The following is a 20,279-nucleotide window of genomic DNA, read 5'->3' as shown; positions in this document are numbered from 1 at the left end:
AATAATGTGTACTATTTCTAGGTCAGATTCAACATTCTCAAATCATTTAGAAATAGCACACACTTCCACTAAAGCTTTTAAAACCCATGTTTATTTTAGATCCATCGTTTAGTTGACATGTTTATGCTGATTTGTAATAAAAATAGAAGCATTTTCACTATAAGTCTTTATATGTTTGTATATGAAACAAATGTACTGCTTTTAGTAAAACTGGGACATTTTCCTAAAGTCACTGAAGTGCAACCTTAGACACCGAACGCGCGCACCCGCTGCCCTGTTTGACCTCGGCGCGCGGATCGGTGAACCTGATGCCGTTTCGCGCATGCGCAGAACTCGCACTCACCTGTCGCACTTGAACACGGGCTGCTATTCTATCACCAATGGGAAAGCGCGTTATATTCTTCTGTAATAACAATCTTAACTGCGTGTCGATGCCAAAGGGATCCGTCAGAAGCGAAGGACATGTCCGAAAGGTAAGAACATGTCGCATTGTTTTTTTGTATCCTGTTAACAAATGTCTGCTTCGTGGGTTTAATTGTATTGTTTTTACACCGTTAAGATGCTGTTTTTGCATCAAAAATGGGCATTGCGTGGACTGTATGTTAAAGTCGATCTTATAAACCTATTTATCATTTAGTTTATATTCAAAATATATTTAATGTTGCATATATTACATGGCACTAAAGTTATTCGCTAAGTGAATAAAACAACAGGAATTGTGTTTTCCATCCCTGCTGAAAAAAACCATAGAAACCATTACAGAAATTCTGATGGTTCCCATTAGAATACCCTTACAACCAAATAGCTTTTTCCATTATAACCATCACAAAATTCCTTTTTGTAGTGTGTTTTGGGGGATATGCCAATGAAATTTAACATCCCACCAATATAATCCATCAAATACCAGTAGAACCATTACAGTTTCCATTAAGGCAGTACAAATCCCTTTAAAACCATTAAAACCACTATAATATCTTTAATGGTTTCTATTGGTTTGATACTATCCCTGCTTAAAAAAACAATAGAAACCATTACAGAAATTCTAAAGGGTTCAAATAAAATACCATTATGAACCAAATAGATTTTTCCATTAAAACCCTCACAAAATTCCTTTTTGTAGTGTGTTTTGTGCATTATTCCAATAGGATTTAACATCCCACCAATAGAATCGATCAAATACCAGTAGAAACATTACAGTTTCCATTAAAGCCAGTACAAATCCCTTTAAAACCACTATAACATATTTAATGGTTTATATTGGTGTGTTTTGTGCATTATTCCAATATGATTCACCAGATAACAGCCCCCCATTTAGCCCAATACATTCCCAACAGAAACCATTATAGTATCCATTGAAATCAATACAATTCCCATTATAACCATTAAATCCATTAGAATATCTTTGATGGTTGCTATTGTTGTTTATTTTAGCAGGGATAATATTTTGTCTATAAGGCAAGCAGCAACACGACAAAATTTTAAATTTTAAAAATATCAACAATAAAGTTATATCTATCAAATCTATTCTATCCTATCTATCTATTCTTCTATCAAATCTGTTGATACAATGGCTGAGTTTGCTCGGGTGACGTGCTATGCTAGTGACAGGTGGTTTTAATTCGGATCAGGGTGCAGAGTTCAGAGTAATGTACACCAGAACCTCAGCCCAGCGGATGTGAGGACGCCCAGGCTCTCATTACATGCTGCGGCTTTGTCTCAACAACTACTGAGCTGCCTACCATACCATAACATATTCAACAGCACATCATGGGTGTGTGCTGTGTTTTGGGCATCAGACAGATATGCTTTAAAAAGCGGTTCGAGTAGTTTCACAAAGCACCTTAAAAATTGTTTTGCATAATTATTAAATTACAAAAAAAATCATCTGACATTTGTTCACGTGTAAACCCAGAAGGTCATTTTGGTTATTTAATGCTATATAATATCACCTCATGATCACATACAGTAATGTAAAGAACACTTCGGGAAAATATACGTTTGATATCTTTAATATTGTCTAAAGCCATTTCAAATCATGGTGAATATCGAACTTTGACTCCTTATCTCATAATCAGATTATGAGACTTAATCCTGAATTTCACAGACCGGGTCGCATTTATTTTGTTCTTTGTTATATGACAATTTAGAAAACGATAAAATAATACCCTATTCATTTCATTAAAAGAAAGGTCTTTGTTTCTGTAAAAAATGACTTTACAATGAATCGCCACGTTGAATTATTACTGTGAAATCGTGATTTAAAGTGAACAATTACGTTTAATATGATTCTGTCAACTTAACCACATAAACGTGCTTAAACAAAAGCTATATTTATGTCTTTTATGCGTTAACAGTTCAATCATTTCAGTATTACGGCAAAAATTGCTCCTGTCACTCAAAATGTTTTCTAGGTTGGCAGCTCACGAGGTTCAAAGACATGGCAAAGAACAGATTCCCAATGATGAACAAACAACACCCATAATACCACCCATTGTTGACCATAATAACATATAAAATGTATACGGTTAAAAATGTAAAGGACTTTGCTTGAATACTTTGGGAAATTCTCTCTCTCTCTCTCTCTCTCTCTCTCTCTCTCTCTCTCTCTCTAGTTCCTCTGGAGTGATCACCAGCAGTGAAAGTTTTCCAAAGTCTCATTCTCACTTCTCTGAGTTAAGCGATACACACACTCCTCTCTCTGTGGAACTGACTCCAGACTCCGGCATTGTTGCCACACCAGTAAGTACCGATTTGGTTAGACTTTACTTAAATCCTTTAATATATAGGTATAATGCATTATTACGGGTTATTAAATGGTATGGTGCATTATAATTGTTCATAATCTATTAAATGTTGCTTAAGAATAATTCATCATTAAATGCGAATAGTAACAATGGATTTATAAGTGTTATCATGTATAAACTGTAGTAACAATTATTCATGAGACATTAAAAGGTGCATTACAAGGCACAATGAATACATTAAAACTACTTATTGCAATGCATTATACATAAAAGCTTAAAGTAAAGATGTTTTCTGTGTGTGAACCCTGTGATGCTTAGCACCCACAGCAATACAATAATTCATTCATCAAGGTTTAACACTCCAAGCATTAAGCGTGACGCTATGAAGCACAATCGTGCAACGACTTACTTCGATCAGTATCGTGAATGAAAAGCGTGCTCTGATCAACAGCCCATGTGTCTGTATGGTGTCTTGTATGTAGCTGCCGTCCAGTCGGTTCAGGTTCACCTCGTGGCACTGTTTAGAGGAGCATGATGTGTGCGGAGACCAGCTCGCCTGCCCAAGAGTCAGAGAGGGTAAGAGGTCATTCATCAAGTGATTTATGATATAAAGTACACCGTTTCATTGCATATATTTGGATGATGTGCTCAAACAGGCCCCGCTGAAGAGGAGCTGTCTGTTAACACTGAAGACATATTTCTCAGAGGCGGCAGGAGAAAGAGGAGAGAGGACGGAACGCAGAAATGGGAGGAGAGACTTCAGGAGAACTGGGAGAACTGCGTGGTGAGCCACACTTATTTATTTATAATAATCATAATGCTGACATCATCACTGGTATTGATTACCATGTCCTAGCAACACCCTAGCGACTGCATCTTTCGAACTTAGATGTTTTGAGATGAAATTGCAAAGAAACTAAAACAGAAAAAGAGTATTGCAGGTTTAAAATGAATGTGGATTGTAGACGTAAAACAATCTGGAAAAATAGATTTAAAAAAAAGGAGAAATAATTGAGCAATTAAAGCGATGTCGTCTGTGATTTTTCTGTTTTATGGGTAGGTACTGAACTTGTCTTATCAGGACCTGGGTGATCCATACCAGCTCGACAACTTTACTCGTATTCTGAAAAGACTCATTCGAGTGGAACATCTTCAGCTGGTGGACAACTCCCTGAAAGATATCAGTTCTGTCAAACTGCCAAGGTATAAAACTAAATAACTTGATTGTAAATACTGCTAACACTACAGCGTACAGATGTTGACTATGATCTGGTCATCTAATCTGTTGTACACGGGGTGTAATGTAGCATTAAGAATCATTCCCTTTTGCAAGAAAGTGAGCTTTCACTGGACGTTGTTTGGTAACAGGTTGTGTAAAGATACATGTTGTGCAACTTTAGCCGTGTGGTGTAATCTCATATGACGAGTTTATTTTACAGTAAGTAGGAAACTGTTTATTATGCATCGCAAGCGGATTCAGTTCTATAAACTTGGGCTGTCAAATGATTAATCGCGATTATCTGCTTTCAAATGAACATTATATAGGTAGTGTGCAGTTTATTAACACCTACACAAACATGCATATATTTAAGAAAAATATAAAAAATAATAAACATTTATATATAATATAAATTATTGGTAAATATAAATACTGTAAATATTTCCTAAATATGCATGCATGTATGTGAATATAAATACAAAATGAATATGCACAGTACACAGACAAGTATTATGTAAAGACAAACTTTTATTCTGGATGTGCTTAATTGCTATAAATAGTTCGACAGCCCTATAAACACACTGCGGTGTGAAATGAGAATACAAATATTAGCGTATAAAATATTTTAGACATCACAATACATCCACATGTGTGTCACTTTGATCGAAGTAAAACCAAAATGTGATCTTCTATTGGTTTACTTTTAAAAACTGCAAGCCGTAATTTAAAGGTTGCTTTACATAAATCAAAAGACATCAGACTGATGTCGGATTTTCTGTGAAATTGGACCTGACAGCTCAAAATACAGTAGACCATCATTCATCATCCTGATAAACGGTTGTGATTTGGGGTAAAGAAAAAACAGACCCTTTTCAACACTTATTTGATCAAGCTTTATCTTTTTTATTTGTAACCAAAACAAAGTTACAGATTTCAATTCTAGATAAAATCGCTAACGAAATTGGATTAAATGTGATTAAGAGCACGCCCTTTGTTTACAGATGTAAAATACTAAATCTTCATCGGAACCATTTGACGTCCGTCCGTCAGCTGCCAAAGGTTCCCGACATCCAGCACTTGTGCCTTTCTGAAAACAGTATTTCCTCCCTGAGCGAGTTGTGTCTGCTGAGGAACACACGGCTGCGGTCTCTGACCCTCAAACGCAACCCCTGCCAGTTTCTGGAGCACTACCGCTCACGGTGAGACCGGAGGATTTATCTTCAGGTTATCTATAGAACACCACTCGGCTTTTAATAACTCCATGTCACAAACGGGAGAAGTGCAAGTGGATTCAATAAATCTCATCAGCTAATTACATCTTTCAATTAATGTAAAAAGCCATACGGGGGGGGTCATCTGTCTCGAAAACCACATTACATCCAGACTTAATAGCTATATGAGATTATGAGATCATAATTTAGAATTGGCTCAAGAACTGCTCGATCATCAAGCGTTCGGAGCGAGCCAAGAGAATCACACTCACCTTGGTGTTTTCTCTGCAGTGTGTTCGCCTGTTTGCCAAACCTCCAGGTTCTGGATGGCATCCCAAAGCTGCCGGAAGATTGTGCGCTTCCTCCGTCACGGGCGGCATCCAGGTTTTGCATTATTCTGTGACGGCACCTCTTGAACTCACGCCTCGAAGTCAGAACCCAAAGCCAATGTCCAATCCAATGCACTGTACTGTTAAATACTGTAGAAGTCTTTGTAATGCAATGTTTTAAATGGTCGAGTACATTTTCATGACAAATTAAAGCTATGTATGTACCTCTGGTTTACATTTCATCCATTTAAAGTTCAGTTGTACACCCGAAATCTGTAATTGGTTAACATTGTGCGGTTTATCAGCAGCATAGTACGTCTGCTGCTGGCTATTCGGTGGCTCAGCCGACCCTGATCTTAATGTTCACACTATCCTGAAGACTGTTTTGACAGCCGAGTCGGTTCTCGGGTGTTATTGCTCGATGCTCAGCTGACATGGTGTGAAAAGAGGGCAGAGAGATTGAATCAGATACAGTAATGTGACACGGCTAATGATGTCACCGCAGGTTATCAGAGGGTCAGGTGGTTGTCCAGAATCACGACGTGGATGCGTTTCCTTAGAAATGACAAGCTAGAAGAATTCCAAAATAACGTGTATTCGCTTTACCGCGATTTCTGAAAACGGTTAGTCTGGTTCAACTTCATTTTTAGAGCTAAATTTGTAATTGATCCAAAATGCTTTACAGATATAATAGGCAATAATAATGATAATACATTAACTACACATTTCTTTCAAACTGGTGTATTTAGTAAAGTTAGATTTACACTTTGAAGCCAAACCCTGACCTCATTGAATTTCACAATTCACACATTGAAAAAACCACGGCTTGATTTAAGCCTACACTCAATGTGTACCATGACGCTTTATAGTTCGCCTCCATCACGTATTCATACGCGTGTTAATTTTGGTGCAGATTCCATCTCTGACACCTAAGCCGAGAAGAAACGAGAGATCTGACAAAATTACACAGCTTATTAAATCTGTGAGGCGGCTTTGTTTGTCACCAGACCGCGGCTTCCCCACGGAGAACATCATCTGCAAAGATTCATTACACATGCCTGCAAGAAGAATAACACAAACCAAAATGTATTTATATAGTCAAATGACTGCAACGTTATCTAACAGTGTGAAACACAGACCTAGTTTATAGTGTGTTCATGTATTAAAAGATTAGAAAATAAAACGTATATTGTTAATTCTGTCATTTCTGTGGAACACAAAAGAAGATATTTTGGAAAATGTCACCGTGGTTTTGTGCGCAGACAACGGAGGTCAATGTTGTTTTTGGTAACCAACAATCTTTAAAATATCTTCTTTTGTGTTTTCTGGAGAAGAAAGAAAGTCATACAGGTTTGGAATGATAAAAAAATTTCATTTCTCACTTCACAGAAACTCTCTTTCTACTTAAGGTCAACAAACAACAATAGGTCAACCTCCAGTCTCAACGTTTGTGCACGATTGAAAGAGGAAGATAACTATAAAACCCTTCCACCAATTTTGATTCTGCTCACATCCTTTTATCAACAATATGGCACACACTCAGTAAATAACCTTTCATAACGGATATATTTCACGTTAACAAAACTGTGAAGGAGAAAATGTCTTTAATACACATACAGATACATTTATTTAAATACAATGTATAAAACTGAAAGTTGGTTTCACAAAAATTTCATCAACTAACAATAACAATAAAAAAAGACGACGATGTATAAAACAGAACAAGTACATACATAATAAATACGATACTCCATTATTGTAGTGATTCAGCGTACATTCTGGACAAATAATCGTGTTTAAATCGTGCAACTGTTTTTTACTCCTCAAATATCTGAACATTATGTCTGCATCTATTCTCTTCCAATGTGCCACTAAACTCTTGACAGTCTGATGTTAAAAGTTACTGTGACAATAAGACATTTAGGCCCATCAGCTTTGAATACCAGTACAAGTTTATACTAGAATACTAGTTGGCAGATGTGAATTGACCGTAAGGAATAAAAAACAAAACGCAAATGTGTTAACGCAAAGGAGACCTCTGACAGGAGGTCAGTAGCCGAAGCATCTTGGCAAGAGACTGTCACAATCTCTTCTGTATCATGAGGCACTTGATTTAAAATATAAAAAGTGAAGAAATAATGCAGGGATTTTGGTTCGGTATTGTCGACAGCAACACTTGTGTGCTTGAAAGACGTCACCACATCATGTTTGGATCTAAAGGTGTCATTACAGGAATGCGTTATGTCAGATCACATTGATGATGCATATATGTTCCCTCAAGTTTGATTGAAATGTGGCCGCTGGACGTGTTTGGCAAATTGAGCTTTTAATGCTGATTGGTGACTGCTGCCTGTCCTTTACGCTGAGTTTCTTTTGTGTGAATCATTTCATTGTAAAATAAAGATTTTCAGGAGAAATATGATATTATTTCCAAACAGCTGAATGGAAGATACACTCATTTGAAAAGCGGTGTCTTGTTAAAATAGTTTTTATAATATAACTTCAAAGACACGTGCCGCTGCGAGGAAAGACGTAATGCAATAATAATGTCAAATGAAAAGTGTCACCTGGGAAATCTTTCTGCCGGCTGAAATCTGCGCTTTTAAAATCCGCACAAGGAAAACGGCATCATCATTTAAAAAGCCCAACATATGCATTTAAATTGAACAAACGGCATAGGCAGACCGCAGGGCGTCCGGTCTGTTAGTGGTCAGCGCCGCTTTTGTGCATCTTAGTTTGACTAATGCAGATCAGATCGGAAACATGTTTCTTATTCATCAGAACAAGCCAACACATCTGGTTCAATGTTCAAAAGGATCTAAATCCAGCTGTCCTTCATTCCCAACAGCTCACATTTCTGCCCTACCATTGGCTGCTTTATCTGCGTTGCCCTCCTCTTCCTCCTCTTCGTCTTCGTAGTTCTCCTCATTTGGATCTTGAGCGGGTAGTTTATCTTCCTTCACTGCGGCATCCGGATGTCCGGCAACTTCCTGTACGGTGACGGAGTACATAAAATCTGGTTAACGTATTCTGGACAAGAACTGCTTGCTTGGACAGGAAGATGCATAAACCTCACATTTACTCAAGTGTCATTTAAACCTAAAAAAAAGTAAAACCTTTTCATCCGACGTACTGCAGGCCAAACTAGGGTCATATCGGTTTGACAAGTTGTCATTTTCCTCTAAATATGCACAGCTCTGTATGATTTATTCATTAAAATTGTTTAGTTAAATGTACATAGAAATATTTCCCGAGACCTCTGCTTAAATGTCACAGATGAGATGAAAAGGGAAAGTGCACTGAGGCGAGTCATGAGATGGCACGGCAGTAATCGGACACCAGGAATTGATCTGATTCACCCGACTGTGCCGCTGCCGCCCGTCTACAGTTACACAGGCAACTTGTACAATAGAAGAAGTGCAAACATAAACAAGTAAACAGTTTATATATGTGTTACTATGAGTTTTAAAGTGCTTTGAAATAAAAACAGATGTGAGACAGTCCTGCTCTTTCTTTTTTTTACAAAACAACGTTCATTTGAAAGTAATAAATAATAATAAATGTAAATAAATGAATTATAAAATTAATTAATAATAAACACACGTTATAGAAGATTTAAGATTTAGATCTGTGCATCACAGATATTCAAATATACTTAAATATTGACAGGCAACATAAATGTTAAAAGGTAAACTCTTTGTAATTGTGAACAAGGGTAAAAGAGATTAGATGATATGATATTGAATGAATCTGTATCCTTTTTATTTCTTCATGTTCCTTCTAAATTGTTTGCATATTGCATACATGACTTGTTTTTTTCAATTCTCCCTATTGTGTAGCTCTTTGTATCACCCTGTGCCACGTTTTATTTATTGAATTATTAACTTTATTATTGTGCATGTACAGTATATACGGGGAGATGTCCTCATAGAAATTTTCTTTTTACATGCTGGTTTTTACATGATGGCATTTTTGTTTTTTTATTTCTATTCCTCTCTTATTATTATTATTATCATCATTGTTAATATGTAAAAGACAACAGGCTATTTTCAATTTGTAACATTTAGTTTTCATGACTTATCAGGATAAAAGAAAGTATGATACACTTTGGATATTTTTTTGTTATATTTTAATTCTCACTCCTTTCTCTCCCTTTTGCTTTATGTAGTAATCATTTTTAACCTTTCACGTTTTCTTTTATTCTAGTTTTTTGCTAACATCTTAACAGTATTTGATTTATGCTACAGACTACTGATGCTAAAAATGTTGTTGTTTTTACATTTTAAGAATCATTTGGGGTGCTTACACATTTAAGTTACTGAAATGTCGTGGCTGGTTGCTAAAGTGTAGATATGTGATTTAAAGTTGTTTTGGGTAGATCATTACTAAATGGCCTGAATAAAATCCCAGCCATAAATCTGGAGATACAAATGCTTTAATCTAAGCCTATTGGTCAAATTTTCCGTTACGCACAAGCTTCATTCTTAATGACAGCACGATGTATAATACATCCAAAAACACAAAGAAGTCAATTTCATTTGTACCTGATCTCCATTCTCCTCATTATAGGGGTCTCCCTCTTCCTCTCTCCCCACCTCACGCTTCTTGTTTTCCATCAGCTCGTCCTGAGCCTGCAGTCACAAGATCATCATGTTAAAGAAAATCTATTGTCACTGTGTTTTACGTCACAGTGTGTTTGTGTTGTTTTGTGACCTCATCATCTCCGTCCTCCTGGTACTGCTCATCCAGATTGTCTTCCTGCTGGTCCGGGTTTCCAGCAATCTGCACAAAACACAAAACTAAATTTAAACGCTACCATTTCGGTTTCGACTAATCTCCAAATGTCATTACTTTCCAAAGTAGTAAAATAAACAACAAATACGTTGCAATTGGCTGTAATTGCATGTCTGTCACTCACCACCAGCTGTTCCTCAGCAGGCTGGCGTTCGTTCGCATTGGGCAAGTGCATGTCAGGGTGTCCCACGGGTACCGGCTCATCCTCTACCTCACCATGCTGCTGCTGTTCCGCCTCCTCGAACTCATCCTCGCCCTGATTGTTAGGGTCATTCTCTGGGTCAACATCTGCTTCAACAGGGTGCTAATGGTAGACGTATACCATCAGAAAACAAAGACATTCACACATTTATAAAGGTGAATTTTACTGCTATAACGCACCTGTATCTCCTCCTGGAGGTCATGGTCCTCTCCATCATGCTCCAGTTGTTCTTCATGTTTGTTCTTCTCTAGAAATAGCAGACAAAATATCACCCACAGAAATAGGAAAAACACTGAGGGCTGCACTAAACATTCACTTTATTCCAACTGCCGGTGACGTCATGGAGTCTGACCTTTCTCCTCTGTGATATGTGCTTCTCCTTGGACAACATCAGCATCCATGTTCTCATAATGTGCCCTCTTCCTGATGAATACACAACATGACACCATATTTATTCAATTAATTTAATGCGGATTAGTTTGAATATATCTTTGGTTGAAAAGGGCATGTTAAGCAATTTAATCCATTCTGTGGGCACCTATTTGGGTGATTTGAAAAGAAGTGAAGCTTTTAACCTGAGCATCTCTTGTTGGAGTTGTTGGTCTTTAAGGTCAGCTTCTCTGTTCTGTTGTTCCTCTCTCTTTCTCTGCAGATGGAGTTGCTCCTCTCTCTCTTTCTGCTGTTGTAACTGCTGTCTCTGCAGAGCCGCTTGACGCAGATGCAGCTGCCTGCGCTCCTCTGCCAGCTGCGCAGCCAGACGCTGCTGCTCCTGCTGCTGTTCATACGCAGACTTCACCCGGTCCACCTGCGGGTGCTGCACCCGAGCCTCTGCTGGCGCCACCTGGGGGTCAGACTGTGTGATGTCATTCAAACAGAATAGAGGTGAATGAAACATTGACGACCAAAAATGTAAATTTTGGGTCACGGATCGTCTCTTAATGTTTGCAATTGGACTCGAGTGGACATGTCAATGATTTTAATCTCGTCTCACCTCTTGAGCACGTTTCTCTCTCTCTACTGCGTTCTCATCTGGTTGGTTGGCCTGAGGCTCCTCCCCCTCATTGTGGGCAAGATCAAACTCCTCCTCCTCCAGTTTCTGAGGCTGCCCCGCCTGCTCCATCTCCTCCTCCGCGAGCTCCCTCCTCCTCTCTTCAGCCCCTCCAACGTCTCCTTCTTCATCCTTGTGGTGCGACTTTGGACTCTCCAACTCCTGTTTCTCCAGCTGATTGAGAAAAACACATGAGACACATATGTGAGTAATGTAAAACCTCAGAATTAACATGGACGGATGCTATTGTGATTATGGTTGTTGGTTGAAACAGGCTTTAATACCTGTTGATGGGTTTCCTGGAGCTGATGATGCTCTTCTGGATGAGCGGGCGCTCTGTTCTGCATCGTCTGCACAGGTTGAGCATCCACATGATGCTGAGGTTGAGCTGCAGTCTGTCTCGTGCTGGGCATGTTATTCAGAGTCTGCTTCAACTGTTTGAATTCATTCACCTGAACCTGGAAAACACAGAGACCGGGAAGAAACACAATCAAAGAATACACCAGAACAAAGGCTCAGTATGTGTGTTTACCTTGAAGCCATTACTGTGGTATTGTGCTTTATACGGTGAGTTTGGGGTTAACACATTGAGGAGAGTATCAACTAAACAGCACACTACAGCAAAATAAACTTCAAATAAATACTTCAGAGTTTCGTGCATGTTTGAAACATGCCCGGAGCATATTTCCCACAATGCTCTGTGGTTTTTCTTCCTAGATCACCTTGCTGAAAGAACCATCACAGAAACGCTGATGGATTCATGAGTTCAAATGTGAATTGCGGCGATTTAACTATAATAATCTCTTTGGATCTCTACTGGCAGTGTGTTTATTACTGGCTTCTGTTGGTGGCATGTTTACATTTATGCATTTGGCAGTAGAGATGCACCGATAAATCGTTTTATATATATACACCATTTTCACACTACCGCTAGTTTAACAACAAACCATATCCTGTCAATCAAAAGAAGACAGGAAAATGCAATGAATTTGTGCTCGGTATAAAGAAAATGTTAAGAAAAATCACCAGTGTGAGGTTGAATATGAATTAATAACAGTTAAAAAATATTCATTTAATCAGTCTCAGCACAAAAAATCGTCGGTCGGTATCGGTGGAGAAATGTAATATTGGTGCATCTCTGCTTTTATCTCAGCAGGGCAGTTGGTGAAATGCATGCACAGTATACGTACCCCTGTACTAGTCTAAAGCATGCAGACGCAGACGAACACGCAGGCACACACACAAACCTGGGCTGCTGCTAGCGCACTCTTGTGGTCCTCCAGGGTCAACACAAGCTGGTCATGGGACGATTTCAAGTTCTTGTGCTGTTGCTATGAGAGAAAAAAAAGATAAAGCATACATTTTAAAAAGCCAAACTGCACACTGACACCCAGAAGCGTACAAATATAATCATACTTTCCAGTTAATGAACAAAAGAATATTAACAGTATGTAGTGACGGGAGAATGTTATATAGACGATTTCAACTGACACACGTGACTGCCCCAAGTTAGTTTTTGGTCTATGTTTGGTTATCGGTCTGGCTAGAAATATTAATATTTTACTGTTTATTCATTGTATAAAATTAAACAAAAACTACTAAAAAGCTATTGATTCTTTGCGGAGGTCTACCAGAAGGTAAAGTGCCAGTTCCCCCCCAAGTGATCGTTTACTCGCCCTCTTGACGTTTCAAGCCTGTATGACTTTCTTCCGCAGAACACAAAAGTAGATATTTTGAAGAAAGTTGGTCACCGGACAGCATTGGCCCCCATTCACTTCTATTCAAAACCAATGTAATTCAACATGGGCCAGTTAATAACTTTCTTCAAAATGTCTTCTTTTTGAACTATCTTTAAACTTTAAGTTTGGGCCACGTTTTTGATGTTGTTAATGTTAAAACAGTCTATACAAAAATGTGGTGGTTCTTGGAAATGAGGCTTAATAACAATTCCTTTTGCATGTCATGCCCCACATTTGCGTGTGGCAGATTTGCAAATAAACCGCAATACCCATAATGCCATTGGACATTACCCTGTTATCCTGTAGCTGGACATAGATGTCCTGATGGGCTTTTCTCAACTGCTTGTTCTCCTCACGCAGGTTATAAACATTCTCTGAAGAAAAGAGAGAAAAGAGAAACATGAACTGACTGCAGCTTGTAATTACTGCATACAAACAACAGGTGGAGCCATAAACCTTATGAGCACTAAGACCCTGACCAGGTTGCAGTTTACTGTGTGTAAAGTTTTGTGGTGCCACCAGGATGCTACTGGGTTGTGGGTGGTTGCCAGAGTGATGTTAAAACATTCTGGGATGGATTTTAGTAAATTCATTGGCATTTCTATATCTGTGATATTCTGGGCCCGTAAACATATCATTTATTGCAAAAGATAACTCCTTTTTTGAATAATTCAAAAATCATGTTGTTTATTGTGTTTTATTTTATTTGTTAAGCTGTATTTTATTGTATAAAATTATTATTAACGGTTTGATTGATATTAATAGGAATGCAAAATTAAAACTTGTTTTTAAAATGTAAATTAACTCTTCACTTGTTGAATTAGTAACTTAATTTGAATACGTCAATAATTATTTATTCAAATATTTTATTTAAATATGTCAGCACGAGACCTCATTCTATAATATTTCTATAATTAAATGACTGAGAGAGACTCATCCTCTGTTATTGTTCAGGAGCAGAAATGTAATGCTCAGCGTTAGAATAAACTCCTAAACATGAGCAAATAGTAAAGTAATAAACAAGTGAGTGTGCGAAGACATTTGGGAAAGAGTTTTGTGATACCTTGGAGTTTAGAAACCTCAGACTCTTTAGCCTGATGAAGTTCATCTAGTTTCTGTTTGTGTTCATCTACCGCCCTGTTGTGTTCGTCTCCTTGTAGCTGATGTCGCTCTTGTAGTTCATAATAATGTTTTTTAAGATCGTCATGTTGATTCTGGTGAATAAACACAAACACACACAACAGTGGATTAAAAAAGAACTGTTTGCTACAGTACTGATAAGTTATATCAGTGATTCGCAATTGTCCATAACAATATACAGTAATGAAGGCTCCCGCACAATAACTACCCAATATAATACTTTATATTTTTGTTATAAAAATACCCAAACACTGAAAGGTTATGACGAGAAAACTTATCAGATGATTTATACAACAAGCATCGGAAATCGGACACCACAGACCTTCAATATCTGGTGCTGAGAATGCAGAGAGTTAAACCTGATGCTGGCATCTTGCTGTAAACAAACACACACAAAACACCAATAGATGTGGTCATTGCATCATGATACCAACCAAAGGTCACGGCAGGCAAAGACAGGAAAGAGATGGGCATTAGGCGGCAGGGCAAGTACATGTTTGATTTCAATATCACCATACAGAGACAGAGACATACTCTCTCGCTGTGAAACATATCAATTATTGCTTTACCCAAAATTTTGTCATCATTTATTCACCCTCATGTCATTCCAAACTTTGCCCCCATTCAATTGTATGGACACAAAACCATTGAGATTAAATATCTTCTTATTTATTCCATAAAATAAATAGCCATATACAAGTTTTAAATCACATAAGGTTGAATGAACGATGACACAATTTTGATTTTTCGGGGAAAATATTCCTTGTGGTAAATTAAATAATAAAAGGGAATGCAAGAATTTTCACGTACCAGATTGCGCCAATATACCAGTTTCTAAATATCTGCTAATGACCGACCATTCATTTACACCAAAATCTATGTATTTGATGCTGGGTTTTTTGGGGGGGACCTGGTGTCATGGTTTGGATGACTTACCTTGTCTTTGTTGAGGGACTGTTGGGCTTCTAATTTGTATACAAGATAATCTGAGGAACAAAGGTAACAAAAGGTAAGGGGGTTTAAAGGGAACTTCACCCACAAATGATTATTCTGTCATAGTTTACTTATGCTGGGGCCACACCAAAAGATTTTTTTCAAATCTTATAAGAGTTTTGAACGGTAAGAGACCATAAACATGAGAAGAAATAATCCTAGATTTAATCATTTGGTCCTATAATGTGTGGACAGATTTTCAAATTCTGAGACTTCAGAATGAGTTATTTATTATTGCACTGTAAGCTTTGTTTATTATTTATGTGTTCAATATAAACAAATGTGTACATGTATGTATAATATTTAAGATTCGTGATCGGGGCGGTTCCGATGTTCTTCCGATCAGGTTCATTCACTCTTTACACACATCACACCACAGGGAAATCTAATGAGATTATTTTAAGAGCCGTTTACTTTACCTAGGACTGTTGGAAGGGGAAAAATCGGACCGATTATTTTTTGGTGTGGCCACAGCATTACTCTTTAGTTGTTCGTAACCTGTATACATTTCGTTGTTCTGATGAACACAGATAAAGATATTTGGAGGAAAGCTTGGCCACTATTGACTAGTAGGAAAAATGACAATGTCAGTCAAAAGTACCCAAGAACTATTTGCTTTCCTTAAAAATATCTTCTTTTGTATTCAACAGGAAAAAAATGATTAAGTAAAGCACAAAGATGAATGATTTTACCTATAATATGGACAGAAAATAAATAAACATAGGATCTATTTTGTGTTGCCTCTTTAGAAATTAGACGGCACAAGACGACTTTACTTATCTTTCAGGATGTGAAAACTGGAATAGATTTTTATGCTGTTGTGATCTCGTTCATCAATTTATACATCAATTTATATTGCGAAAGCCAGTAAAACAAGCATTTAACATTACGCTGTACTCTCAGCGTGCAACAGTTGCTTTGTGTCCATCATGGATGTTTTGGAATGTTGCGAGTCATTTCCTCTTCATCGATGAATAATTATGCAGTCATAAAAGTGTAAATTCACTTGCCTTCTTTAGCCTTTTTATGATCCAGACGCTCTTTCTGAAGAGATTTCTCCAACCTGGAGCGATGCTCGTATACAACTAGAAGAAAGAGACAAAGACAAATTTACTAGTGCTATTTTTTAAGAGTACTTCCAATTTGTGAACCGGTGACCCTTCCACTGCCAGCTCTGGCCTCTTTTATGTCTCCGATCATCAGAAGCAAAAGTTTACCCATCTGCTCTAAATGTGCAAAGACTTTTGAAATGTAACATGAGCAGTGAATGCAATACAATGACCCTCCTTGAACCTCAAATGCCACAGGAAATGAAGCCTGACGGGACACTTTCTCCTCATATTTGTGTTGGTCCCAACATCAGGGAGAAGTCTTGATGTGTGGGGCGGTTCTGTCCTCACGTCTCTTCTCAAATCCTCCAAGTAAAATGACGAACCAGACACATCCAGTAATGTAAAATATGGTAGAGAATTGTATTCTAACACAAAGGTTCATGGGTTTGATCCTGAGAGAACAAGTGCTCATAAAATGCATGTCTTGATGCACTCTGTTAGTCATTTTGGAGTAAAAAGGGATGAAACAATTACAGCCGAAGAAAATTAGGTAGACCCTTTCAAAATTATGTTCAGTTTTTCTGAATTTACTATTTATATGTATGTGTAAAATTATCATTTTTGTTTCGTTCTCTGAAATATAACTTATGAATTTCAAATAAAAGTATTGTTTCTATTTGCATTTATTTTTAAAAAATGAAAAAAAAAGAATGGGTCAAAATATCAGAAATTAAGCTCTGTATGTTTTAGACCTCAAATACGGCAAAGAAAACAAGTTCATATTAACTTTTAAGCAACACAACATATATCTACATGCATTTAAGAAAAGGAAATCTAGAAATGAGAATTTCATGAAAATCTTGAATGCTCTCTTAATTTTTTCCATGGCTGTATATCTCGAAAGCAGTCCACGGAAACATTGCTTCATCACATATGAACTAAATTCATTTACAACTAAATTCATTACTGCATAAACCAACGTACAAAAATATGTACAGGTCTTCTGTAATCTTTTGCACAGTAACATTATTTGTTTGCGTAAATGCATGATTAAACATACAAATTTGCAAATTACATAAATCGATACTGTGCAAACAAACAAAATATGTTTGCATAAGAAAACACACGCAAAACACGTAACTCTAAACTTCTTAAAAGAGCTATACAAGAAACTTAGCAATGAAACAAATGAAAGTCCATATGGCAAAGCAACAAACCGGCTGAATATGTCACTGCTAACCGTTTCATTTAGTTTTGCTTCCTTTGTATTTAATCTGAAGACAAAGGTCATTTCTTCTCTTCCTCTCTGTAGCTATAACACACTCACAGAGGGAAGAATCGTGCCAGAACACACAAACACAAAAGTGAAAGAGTAGGACTTTAGGCACAGGTTAAAAGCCAACAAATGTTCTTCTGAAACGAAGTCGCAGATACACAAAAAAGCAGTCATGATAACCAAAGTGTTCATTCATCTGAACTGGATTAATATGATCTCGTGGTGACCTAAATGCCTTGTTTATGTTTTACACAGAGAATGTTTGCCCGCCGAGGTCACAGGAAGTTAGTCTCTGTTCTTATTCTCTGTTACACACCCTTATGCAAAGACAACTCCATGCAAAGTGACTTTCAGTGCATTCGATCACCTTTTGATAAGTGTAAGTCTGGTGAATCAAACCAGGGCATCGGGAAGAGCAGTTGACCAACTTCATGAAAAAAAAAACTTGGATCTGCGTGACTGTTAGTGTGGAAGCGATGCCAGCAGGATGTCAAACAGAAATGTCTTTAGGAGAGAACTCCGCACCGTGTCCGTTCTTCTGTTTCTCAAATTTCAGAAATGACATTTAGGATAACAGTAAAATCGTAAAGTAAGCCAATGCTTTTATACAGAGTGCCTTACGGTAGACTTCTCACAGGTCGAGTTTCGCAGTAGTAATGTGAGGTTAAGTGCTGTGCAGGAAAAATTGATGCTGGTTTCAGGAACAGCCGTTGATGAGAGGTGATGCGGGCCGTTTTTCAACTTTGAGCTTATTACGCAGAGACCAATCGCATGATGACTCTCAGAAAAGTGTAAACACTGTGGCTCTATCAAAACATTGCTGTGTTTGTGTTCGTGACCTGACCGCCACCTCACAGAAACATCAGCTTTGCCAATAAAGTGAGCATAAACACGGGTTTATCTCTTTGCCTAACCAAATAGCATATTTAGTCCTATTAAAATACTAAAAATAAAATAAATACTCTAATCTTAAGAAGCAATCCTATACTATAGTGAATTCATCAATGAACCTCATCCCCTCCTTTATTCTTCAACAAAATCGATCTAGTGAATGTGCAAATTTTGATTTCTATTCTTTCTCTTTTCATGCACATATTTTAAGAGCATGTGTGTATTATATCATTTTCCTGTTCTTCAGTATTAGTTTTTTCCTTATCTACATATCGTTATAGTCTCTAAAGCGGATTTGCAACAGTGCAAAACAGTGGACCAGATCTGTCCACAATCCACATCCTTCTTCGCACGAAGCCTGTGTGTCCAGTAATGCCGCGTTACACACAAACGTAGTTTATTCAAATACTTTAAATCTCGTATACTGTAGGACAGGTTCGTTGGACAAGAATGTGAAGAATCTCCTGTAACCAGATGAACCGAGGAACTGCTGTTGATCTTGACTATTCCTTGCGCATGAATGGACCTGTTTTACTGCAGCGCTGCATATGATGTGCTAGAGGTGACACACACTCAAAAAAACACAGTTTACATGCCACAGTTCTTTCGGTCCCAAGATCAGCTGTGTGTAAATGCGACGTAGCCAACTTCTGAATAAAAGAACAAATGCATCTTTATTAAGATAAACGCAAAAATGGTTGGCAACCCTGCAGAAATCTAGATCTAGAAGTTGCTCAATGTGTCATAACAAAACTATAATGTATAATCCGAAACCTGTTGTTACTTGTCCAGTGGCCACATTAGAGGGACATCCCATCATCAAGCCCAAATTAAGATTTAACAAACTCAAAATGGGTTTTAACGACGTAACTTAATAGGTGTGTTTTTGTAATACAGCTTCTATTCAATTCTATTCAAACGACAACTTTCTGTTTACCAGCCCAGACCAAACAACAGGTAAGATTAACATCACTGTACAACAAGGGTCGTGACGCATCGCAAACAACGATGTTTAAACTTTGCAACAATGTGACGGATCAGCGTCGTGACGTCATGTGCGTTTTACCTTGAAGCTGGGCTGAAAGAGACTCCTGGTGCTGCTGGTACTTTAATGCGAGAGCTTCTGTCCTCTGCAGCTGTTTGTGCATCTCATAAGACACCATCCCACCATAAATCATCCCGAAAACCACCGTTACCAGTAAGAGCGACTGGAAAATCTTTTTCTGCTTCCTGGAGCACACGCCGTTGCCCATGATCGCCGTCCTCCTCCTCCCGGAGTCCACAGAAAGTTTCCTGGGAATGATTTCCTCCTTACCCGAGACGACTCCGAGACTCCTCATGAACAAATATATTTCCAGATGCTACGAAAACATAACGCATATCTGTCTGTAATGTCTTTCGGAAAGTCTCGAGTTTATTTGTTTTTGCAAAGTTTCCGAAGGTGAATCTCACTTGAATTCGGTCGAAGTTGACTAGCGTTACTTACATTATGGAAATAAGTCTTTTTAACTTGTTCGTGTAAAGTTTAAGAAGGCCCTTAACGTACCTTTCGTTACGTGTCACCTAGAGCCGCAGTATAATATATCCAGCGCTGGAGCTGAGGGAAGTCCCGCCTCTTGCGAACGCTCCGCTGTTACGATT

General features: G+C 37.9%; 1 protein-coding gene across 7 annotated transcripts; it reads right to left on the bottom strand.

The window, feature by feature from the left end:
* Positions 1-7,090: 7,090 nt before the first annotated feature.
* On the bottom strand, positions 7,091-20,279 carry golim4a (golgi integral membrane protein 4a). 7 transcript variants are annotated; one of them, XM_079465536.1, is made up of 17 exons: positions 20,185-20,279; positions 19,705-19,999; positions 16,430-16,504; positions 15,363-15,412; positions 14,749-14,802; positions 14,350-14,500; positions 13,578-13,660; positions 12,795-12,878; positions 11,832-12,005; positions 11,491-11,721; positions 11,075-11,352; positions 10,852-10,922; positions 10,679-10,746; positions 10,422-10,601; positions 10,217-10,285; positions 10,048-10,134; positions 7,091-8,493 (listed from the first exon to the last, which is right to left on the bottom strand). In XM_079465536.1, exons 2-17 carry the CDS (start codon positions 19,976-19,978, stop codon positions 8,353-8,355), a joined length of 2,070 nt encoding a protein of 689 aa, XP_079321662.1. In that variant the 5' UTR covers positions 19,979-19,999; positions 20,185-20,279; the 3' UTR covers positions 7,091-8,352. The 7 variants fall into 7 exon arrangements, with proteins under 7 accessions (XP_079321662.1, XP_079321666.1, XP_079321668.1 ...); XM_079465540.1 differs by having other exon boundaries at positions 11,075-11,340; positions 20,185-20,275; XM_079465542.1 differs by having other exon boundaries at positions 11,075-11,340; positions 20,091-20,203.

The sequence above is a fragment of the Barbatula barbatula genome, assembly GCF_947034865.1.
Source record: "Barbatula barbatula genome assembly, chromosome: 10".
Taxonomy (NCBI): domain Eukaryota; kingdom Metazoa; phylum Chordata; class Actinopteri; order Cypriniformes; family Nemacheilidae; genus Barbatula; species Barbatula barbatula.
The sequence above is the reverse complement of the archived record's forward strand: the minus strand, read 5'-3'. Positions and strand labels throughout refer to the sequence as shown.

Bases quoted from the DNA above. Each gene is read 5' to 3' on its own strand.
- golim4a (XM_079465536.1), bottom strand. From the start codon at position 19,978: ATGAGGAGTCTCGGAGTCGTCTCGGGTAAGGAGGAAATCATTCCCAGG. The intron at 15,413-16,429 runs GCAAGTGAATTT...TTTGTTCCTCAG, and splicing joins TCATAAAAAGGCTAAAGAAG to ATTATCTTGTATACAAATTA. The intron at 10,135-10,216 runs GTCACAAAACAA...TTGTGACTGCAG, and splicing joins AGGAGGACGGAGATGATGAG to GCTCAGGACGAGCTGATGGA.